The 10000-nt window shown below is 44.7% G+C and overlaps 1 protein-coding gene across 1 annotated transcript in view; it reads right to left on the bottom strand.

Annotated features, from left to right (window-relative positions):
• The window catches only part of necab3 (N-terminal EF-hand calcium binding protein 3), a 25190-nt gene that overhangs the window by 11701 nt on the left and 3489 nt on the right, over positions 1-10000 (bottom strand). Inside the window, exons 2-3 of the mRNA XM_076268191.1 lie at positions 8137-8161; positions 1941-2049 (exon numbers count right to left, since the gene is read on the bottom strand). Coding sequence (XP_076124306.1) covers positions 1941-2049; positions 8137-8161 — 134 coding nt within the window. The remainder of the gene's footprint in view (positions 1-1940; positions 2050-8136; positions 8162-10000) is intronic.

Below are 10000 nucleotides of genomic sequence, written 5' to 3'. Positions count from 1 at the left end.
CCTCCCATCCTACCATTCTCTTAGCCTGGCTCCGCCCTCCTAGGTATACTTCCGCTCAGTTTTAATTTTCCTTCAGTACGTCGTGGGATTTTGGTATATTCACGGGTTTTCTGCAGGTCCAATCAGCGAACAGAGGGAGTGGCTGAGAACGATGACGTTGAGGTTGTGCACTAGTTTCAGCATGACATACGTCACAACCAAACGTTAGCGATTGGTTATGGCAGATCAAGAGTGGCTCTGGGCAGATCCAATAGTTTTAAACTTCAACAAAGTACCTGCCTTTAAGGAACGCTTGGCAATGGAAAGTGGCCAGATTCTCTGTACATTATGAAATGTACGAGAGTCTGGTAGGAAAAGGCTACCATTCTCTATTAGTCTGACAGAATGATAATGTACATTGATTAACAGCAAGTTGCCAAAAGGCAGGGAAACTCCTCTGCAATCGCAACAATATATTGAAGAGGCAGTCCATGATAAGGTATCAGTTTCACAGTAAGGTTGATAATATTCAACACCCAATCAAATTTCACCTGAAGGGCATGTATGATTGGCTAGGACTGTCCGTGGCTCATTCCAAGTCACCATAGTTGCTTCCTATTTAAAGATTCAGGACACAAACAGTGTTTTTCCTGAGGGCAAACGCTGAACAGACAACTCTGAGCAGACATTAGCAGGATTAGTCGAGAAGTGTTTGGGAATTGCAGATAGCTCCTTTAAATATCCTCTCTGGAATGCAGGAGACCACAGCAACAGCGAATTGCAGATAGCTCCTTTAAATATCCTCTCTGGAATGCAGTGAGACCACAGCAACAGCAATATTTCAGCTTCGTCTCTCGCCGAAACCTGTCACTTTGGGCTTGTTTTGACATGCCTTGAAATGCCCCCTTTGGCGACAGAAACCCCTCCAGGCCGCAGACACTCCAAGCAATGACGATAACAATGATCATCTCAAACAAGCTCCAGCAAAAGCAAGAAGCAAGTTGTGCTTGGGACGAATAGTGGTTGTCCTGCCTACAGGCAAGTGAGCTAGCTGGCTAACTTAAATAATGTAGAGGCCCACTGCAGCTGCTGGATCTAAACCCCTAATGAGGATGCGGGGTGGGAGGCAGAGTTTTTTGCACCACACTACAGAAAGCTGAGCTGTCCAGACCTCGAGTCCAGTACTCGGGGACACTAATTTAACTGTGCCACTGAAGTTAGTAATTAGCAGTGGACTGATTAGGTTGATGGGAGCCTCTGGCTCCTGTGAGCATGCCATGAGATTACATAGTAATATATAGTATATACACTCTTTTGATCCCGTGAGGGACATTTGGTCTCTGCATTTATCCCAATCCGTGAATTAGTGAAACACACACAGCACAAAGTGTACACACAGTGAGGTGAAGCACACACTAATCCCGGCGCAGTGAGCTGCCTGCATCAACAGCGGCGCTCGGGGAGCAGTGAGGGGTTAGGTGCCTTGCTCAAGGGCACTTCAGCCGTGCCTACTGGTCGGGGTTCGAACCGGGGTTCGAACCCTCCAGTTACAGGTCCGAAGTGCTAACCAGTAGGCCACGGCTGCCCCCAAATTGGGGGATTCTAGATTGGGAAGTGTGGTGAGAGTTTGGAGAAGAAGAAGGATTTAAACCAGAAACATCAAACTTGAAAATGCCTGCTTTCCATTTTTTTGTAATATGAAAACCAATGCAGAGCTTTGTCCAAGTTCAGACAGATCTTACCCTTTATTCGATTGGTTTAATCTTGGTTCTATCTGTTTTCTAGTGTTTCTTTCATATGAGAAAATGTGAACAAAAATGTGTGTGTGTGTGTGTGTGTCTGTGTCTGTGTGTCTGTGTGTGTGTGTGCCATCAACACTTTGTTCTGATTCTGAGGCCTCACACAAACATGAAAGCAGAACTATGTTGAGGCAGAAAATGGATGAAGGATGAGACACATACTTGCTCTTTCTCCCATCTATGGAGTAGAAAAGCTCCTGCAGCTCCTCCGTAGTTAGGATCCCATCAGAGAAGTAGGCCTTGAACTCCTCAAAGGAGAGCTTGCCATCATCTGGAAAAAAGATAAGGGAGGTCAGAGGAGACACACACACACACACACACACTCGCCTCAAACACACACACACACACACACACACACACACACACACACACACATACACACAGACCCTCACACATATACACACACTCAAACTCTCTCTCTCTCTCTCTCTCTCTCTCTCTCTCTCTCTCACACACACACACACACACACACCAGTGTTTCCCATACATTGACTTATCTGTGGCGGCCCACCACAATATTAACATTGACCACCACACAATGATTTTCCTAGTTGTACTAAATTGTGCTTAAATCTAGTTAGCATCATAACCACGCTGCGCTAATTGGTTAAAAACTGTTGCATTCAAGTTAATTCTGCAAACCTACCACCACCAATGAAGTTTAATTCTGTGGGAAACACTGCACACACACACATATCCAAACCCCTCTTGACGGCTAATACTGTTGAGTGATATGGCTCAGAGAATCTGGCACAACAATCCAGCCCCACGATGCAGGAGCATTTCCTGCAGGTGAACAGTGGAGAGGACAGTGTGGGAGTGTGGTGGCACTGCCTGTCTATATGAAAACTGATGGCGATCATCGAGGCTATTACCGGGATGCTCGACGCACAGGGAAACAAAGCGCACCAGTGGCTCAGCAGTCCTACGCTGTCACTCAAGCTGTGCCCACACTCTGATCGGCGCGTGACGGATGTCGCCCCATATGAGCAGGGCCACGTGAAGAGACTCGCTGAGAAACTGCAGTGCCCTTGGCTCACAGAGCCTGCACAGCTTGCGCGGGCCCTTCAGCCACCTGTCCAGGCGCCCCGGTGCTTGAGGAACAGATGATCCACGGGGGACTATTACGTCTGAATCACATCCAAGCACTTGATGGATGTCCGAGGAGTCTAATCTGCTGATGAGTGATGTTTGGCCATCCTGGTCACCCTGATTCCAGGACTGAGGCTCAGGATGCCCCAAGGTCTGAATAGGTTCCTCCCATAGACTGTATATATATATATATATATATTGGTATGTATATATATATAAAGTCTATGGTTCCTTCAGTAGGCACCGATGAGTTGGTAAAGAGGCTGGGCACAGCAAGGCTGCACAACGGCACAGTCAAGCAGCTGCTCTGTGTATTAGATCAGCAGTGATTTATGGGATAATAACTAGTTGCTTTGACACTCCAAGCTGGGCAGGGAAAACACTATTAATTTAATTAATTTTCTATAGCTATTTTACTCAAGTAGCCTTGAAAAACTATCATTATTATTATTATTATTATTATTATTATTATTATTATTATGTAAGAGAGGGAGAGAATGTTTGAGGGTAAATATATAACTGTACTGTATATAACTGCATGGGTAGCAGGAAGCTATGGGACTGTCTGATGGGGTTTCATAAAAATTACACTTCTTTGATTAACTCAGTACGGTGTCATAAGCGCTTTCAGTGAAGCCATTTGCCATATATTTGTCAAGCAGCTCATTTCCCTTTGCCTGAAGGTCTGATCTCCAGTTAGCCTCACTGATCGGTGGCATTCGGATGAAAACCGGAGACAGCATGTTCTTGCTATTTGGGCCGATATAAAAGGTGAAAAAGTCTGGTGAATCATCCAGGACCAGGCTTTCTCCACCCGGGCAGTCAAATTCAAATCGCGCAGGAGGATGAGGGACAATGGCCATACTGCTACGCATCTGAGCAGCGTCCAAAAACCCAGTTCCAGCTCAATTATTTCAAGGGCAGATTTCATGGCCATCTGGTGTGCAGTGCTCTGCGTCTGCTCAGAATCCATAATACAATGGGACACATCCTCAGACGTGTGAAAGTCTCAGCCAATGTCACTTGACAGAAAGTAGCAAGAAAGTATGAATGCTTTTATTTTTTGAAGTGACCAAAAGGTGGTGTCAAAAGCTATCATCATCCAATCCATTTTACTTCAGGGACAAATATTGCAGGCAGGGAAGTCTACTTTTCTACCTATCAGGATACATACTGTGGACTGTGAAGACACATAATTCACCAGCTTGATACTGTAGTGCACAGTATGTTTTATGAGCAGTCTGATGTATAGGTGTTACAAACTCCTTTGAGACTGCAGCCATGCAGCAATGTTCAGCATCTTTGCTCACTCACCTGACAGTTCTAGGTTAGAAACACTGTGAAAATGCACCATGATAGAGAAGCCCAGGGAGAAAGAAAGACACCCAGAAAAAAAAAAAGAAACAGCTAAAGAGACATAAAGAAAAAGATGGCACATGGCCAAACTCATGCATTATTGCTAGGAGATAAGAGATGCTGCGCTTTAGTGCTCCTGCAAATACACAGATACAGCACTCAGCAGGCGTCCACAGTGGGCAGGTGGGGCTCTCTGGGGCTCCGTGGCGCTGCCTGCGATGAGGGAGCTCCTGCGAGCAGGTTCAGCATCCTGGTGCCTCCCAGGTAGCGCCGTCCTCTCTTATCTGGCTGAGGCATCCTCTTTGTCCTCTAAACAGAGACGCTGCCTGTCCCCCAGGAGCATTTGCTTTCATTACTACTTCCATGTCTCTTTAGCTAGTGTGTATAGAACGTCAGTATGAGGTCAGTTCATAACAGCATGTTATAAACAATTACACTGCTGTTGGTGTTTTTTGTTGTTGTTAATACAACATGTGATATGTGGAAGCCAAAAGTAGTAAATGCACTCAACAGCTGCATCAACCCATTTTTGGCAATACAGTAAAAATGTGTGTTGGGCTATGATATATTTCGTGAGGGATTTATTTACTCAACCTTCAGGTGGATTAAGAGAGGATGCCCTGAATGTCCAGTGTGGTTCAGATCAATAGCCCTCCTTTACCCTACAAACTGACCAGGAAGTAGAAGGGTAATTGGAAATGGTACATTGGAAAAGAAAGGTGATGGAAGCTATAGTTATCGAGTTTGCAGACCCTCATTTGTCCAAATCAATATAGGGGTCAGGTCCCAATGTAGTGTCACGCAAGGTAAGCGCAGGGCCCTTATTTGCCGAACTCATCAGCCGACCGAAACCAGAACGGAGAAGCTGAAAAAGCCTCGCCTCAAATCTCGGCCCATCCATTATTAAGATGACTTCAATCCTGCTGCCACGTGCAATCCCGTGTCCCGCGGCCTCCTCTTGCTGTCAGCTCTGCGCTCGTTTGCACTCTCCCCCCTTTTTCATCAGCCTCCGCTAAAACGTAATCGCTTCCTGTCCTTCCATGGCCCCTTCTCTCTCTCTCTCTCTCTCTTTCTCTCCCTCCCTCTCTCTCCCCTATTCCCTTTCTCATATTTTCAGCACATGTGCCTGTACCTGCTCTCTCCTTCTCCCAGTGTCCTTTTGTTTACCACCACCAGCCCACCCTCCTTCTCGTCTTTCTTCTCCTTGTTCCTTCCCTTCTCTATTCTTACCCTATTGCCTGCATCATCCATCTCAGCCTTTCATCTCTCTCCTCCATGTCCCCAGGCTACCCCCCTCAGCCATCCACCTCATCCTCTCCTCTCTCCAGCCTGCTCTCCTCGGCGGTCCCCTCCTGCCCTCCATCACGAGGTTTTCTCCTCTAATCTCTGTTTTTTACCTCCCTGCCTTGCCCCCCCCCCCCTCCTTTCCAGACAGACTCCATCTTGCGCTCTGCTCTGCGACCAGCAGTCACGTCCCATTAGCATTTGTGTTCCAAATGGTCTGTGTTTGCCAGAATCGCAGTGGAAGTGGTGGAAAAAATAGGTGGAGAACTGTGATTTGAAAATTCACAAGATTCAGAAGCAAACAAATGCCAAGCAAAGCCAAGGAGAGATCAAAAAGAATCTGAATCAGAAACAGAGTTGTTGAACCAGAATATTGTTTCTAATTCCCATGTCAATTCTTTACATTCTCTAAGCCAGTCTCTACCTCTCCCACTCTCTCCCTCTCCCTTCCTCCCTCTTTCTCCCTCATACTCTCTCTTCCTCCCTCTCTCTTTCTCCCTCATACTCTCTCTTCCTCCCTCTCTCTTTCTCCCTCATACTCTCTCTTCCTCCCTCTCTCTTTCTCCCTCATACTCTCTGTCTCCCTCTCTCAGTCATGGTGACAGCTCCTGTATTTTTGGAAATGCCCTCTGAGCGCTAGCAGGAGCTGACATGGCTTTGGCTTGACATGCGGTGTGTCATCTGATTGGCCACTACTGCCGGGCTAGGACTGACCTTCTTTCTGGCGAACACTCCGTTATGCAACACCAGCTGGGGGTGACTGGGTGAAGCCCTCGAGGAGCCCATCTCAGAGGAGAGGACTTGACGTTTTACTCAAGAGCTCACCAACCATAGAGAGAGAGAGAGAGCACAGCGTAGGGCGCCCACCATTTCGGATCGTGGCGCTCCACTGTTGCAGCCAAAATGACTGTGTGGCAATGGCACAATCCTACATAGGAATGCGTGGGCTCATTATAAAGGAGAAGCCACTGTCTTGCCACATGGTTTCACATCAGTGGCACTGTGACAGATTTGCATAATGTAGCCTTAGCCCCCATGCAGTCTTCTTACATTTCAAGATTAAGTGTGCAAGCCTCACACACACACACACACACACACACACACACACACACACACACACGCACGCACACACGCACGCACACACACACACACACGTCACATACTCCCACCACCACCACCACCAAGGAATCTGAAGGGCTTGCTTCAAATGAAGCCAACATGAATTTTCACAGTGGACCTTTTAAAGCAGATGCATTCTGAGGCTACAGTATGTGAAGGTCTGTCAGTCTCTCAGTCCCTCTCCCAGTTGCACCACACAGAGTTACTGGATCCTTCTGAGAGGCTTTTCACTTTTCAGGTTTTATAACATATCACCCCCCCCCCACCACCACCCCCACCCCACACACACACACACACACACAGTACCGCTGGGTAAAACAATCTCACATGGGAAACAGCTACAACAGCTCCAGACAGAAAGTGCATTGACGGCAATATAAACCATAAACTTCAGAATTTCCTTGCCTCTCTTTTCTCCCCCCGATGCTCTACTTAGCGACTGTGCTCCACTTTTGCCGCACTGACGTATAGACTACATCTCTCCAGTGATGCCCAAATATCGTCTGATCTGATCGTTAGCCCATGCATACAGCCCTGGAACACATTCAGGATTCATTAATATCCTATGACCACTGGCAATGACGCACACTCCCGCAGAATTGCTTGTTACACATCACAGCCCTTGAAATCAGTCAGCATGAGAAAGAGATGCAGAACGATAATTTCCATTTAGAGTGAGTGATTATGACCTCCGCAAGGACACAATCAGCCCTGCCACGACTGTCCACTCAGCCCTGATTGGCCTGGACAACACATCATTTTCTCTGCCAATCTGCCATTTGTTTTACATAAGAGTGGTGAAAAGTATAGTTTCACTGCATACAGCTACACCAAAGATTCAGACACAACACACAACAACATTTGGATGACGAACATGTGAAGTGGTGTGTGTGGCTGTGGTGTGTGTGTGTGTGTGTGTGTGTGTGTGTGTGTGTGTTAATTTGCAAGGCACCCATCATGTACGTAGTGACACAGCATCTTACATTGTTACTCCTGTCAACTAAATCCTGTGAAAGTGGGTCATGATTTGTTCTCTGAGAATCCCTGCAGGGGCCATGTGCTGTGTTTATACTGAAGCATTTGGAGAAATAAGATGCCTGCAAGGCAGACCAGCAACTTATCGAAATGGCAGTCAATAAGTTAGCCTGATTGGATTGATTTCCAACACCTTAAATGAACACCTTTCAGGAACACTCTGAGCAAATGGAACATAAAAGGGGAAGAATAACACCTAAAATAAAACCTTTATGTTCCAATGAACCACCCACACTCATTCTTTGCCTTTTGAGCATCATGTCATGGTGGCATTCTGAACAGTACTATGTGAACGTGACATTAAAAAAAACACAACTTCTGAAAGAAGGACACTTGTTGTTAGTGGGAAAACGAAACAATGAACTGTTCCTGTCAGGCATAACTCAAAATGCTAATGCATTGTGCTTTTGACAATAAAATAGCTTTCCACAAGCCATAACAAACAAATTAAGAAATGTGTAAATGTGCTCACCATTTTTATCGGCACGCCGAAAGATCTGAAAGAAAAAGGAAGGTAAAAACTGTCAACATCTTCATCTTAATGCCAGACTGGGTCAGCACTGCTCATTGGCTTATAGTAAGGCCCTCAATCTATATTGAGGATATGTAAATGAAGTACAGTCTATGTAAGCTACAGCCCATGAATATGCAGGCAATGTTAGAATGCTTTCTGTCAAATTTGAAGTTCATGACTACACTACACTAAAGCAAAAACTTTATTTTTTCGTTCCCGTTCCAGTGTTCCAAGGCCTCTCCTCTAAATGGTAACCGGGTAGAACGTTAGAACCTTAAAAATGTCATTGCCGTTTCAAATAGATTTTTGGCCGGTGGCACACTACTATAGGCATTTTTCTGCCCAACAGCCTTAAAGCTTAAATCAAAGCACATTAGATATCAAGGCTAACTGTTAAAAACACTGTGCCTGAATTCAGATTTATGAAATGAGATTTGAATAGGTAATTAGCCTATATAATATTAGATCTTCAAAACTGTTCAAAACTTCAGGCACAGAAAATGTCCTTGGTTTAAGCCCTGTAATCGCCTAACTTATGTGTGGTGCTATCAACTACTAAATACTAAATACTTAGAAAAGACAGTTAGATAGTGTTGGATATGAAAATCCTTTTTATCAACTCATAATATTCCTAGCCTATTATACAGGGAGACACTAATTCCTAAAAGCTAACTAAATTCATCCTATAAGGGGTTTGGGGAACACTGTGTCGGCAGGATTCCAAGCCTATGGACTTTTGAATAATATTACGGAACGATAAATACCGTTATTAACCGGTTATCTAAAATTTAAAATAGTGTTTTCACTCCAGAATAAGTGAAATTGGTTTTGTTCCTGGTTTTGGTTACGTTCATCCAAAAATGTTGTTCCTTTCTGGTTTCTGGTTTCGTTCATTGAACTGTTTCTAATCCCTGGTTTAAAGAAAACAACTTACGTATCAAGAAATTACCGGTATGTGATATTGCAGCACCACATACTGACCAAAAATATGCACATGTCTGCACACACAGATAAACACACACACACACACACACACACACACACACACACACATTTGAATGCTTTTATTTGGAAGATTCACAGATCCAAACATTGAAGGAAGTAAGTTACACACTTAGGCAGGTCTGATCAAACACTATTTTCATTCTAAACTGCACGGTTATGGGTAAACATGGCATCGTCGCTTCCAGATGGATAAACTACCTATTATTGCAGAAATGGAGCATTGCTTGCTTAATATACACAGTTGCAGTCCGCGTAAGACAAGTTTGTGCACATGCCCAAGACTCCCAAAAACGAGAATGATAATTTTGCAATGAAACCCCATATTTGTGATGTTGTCAGCAAGTGGCTGATATTTCAGCAGCTTGGAGTTAAAACACACACACACACACACACACACACACACACACACAGAGACAGACACACACAGTGTCTCTCTCACCATTTTACACAGATAGACAGATACTGTACAGTAATCCCTACGGCTAGAAGTAATTGTAGAGATACAAGGACAGTGAATGATTCAAGCTTGCTGTTGAGCTGTAGAGAGTGGATTCGATGTCCACAGCCATAAACGAAGGCTTGCTCTGACTTCTGTTTTTTTGGCACTCATGTTTAAAGAATTCTCTGGTGTGTGGTTATGACACAAATTATATTAAATTATATATTGACAATAGGGGGATTATTGCATCATTTTTAAAAGTTGTCTGCAAAAGAAACCATCTTTTACAATAAGCTTATGAACATAGTGGGTTGGTGATAACTTGCAGTATCTTCTTAACACTTTCCGAGCAAAATTGGGTCAAAAGTGACTTCTTTA

Source organism: Alosa pseudoharengus, unplaced genomic scaffold, assembly GCF_046254945.1.
Source record: "Alosa pseudoharengus isolate Yale_2024_CS ecotype anadromous, Long Island Sound unplaced genomic scaffold, YU_APseudo_1.1 YU_APseudo_1.1_scf_5, whole genome shotgun sequence".
NCBI classification, from domain to species: domain Eukaryota; kingdom Metazoa; phylum Chordata; class Actinopteri; order Clupeiformes; family Clupeidae; genus Alosa; species Alosa pseudoharengus.
Note: the sequence above shows the minus strand (reverse complement) of the source record. Positions and strands in the feature narration are given on the sequence as shown.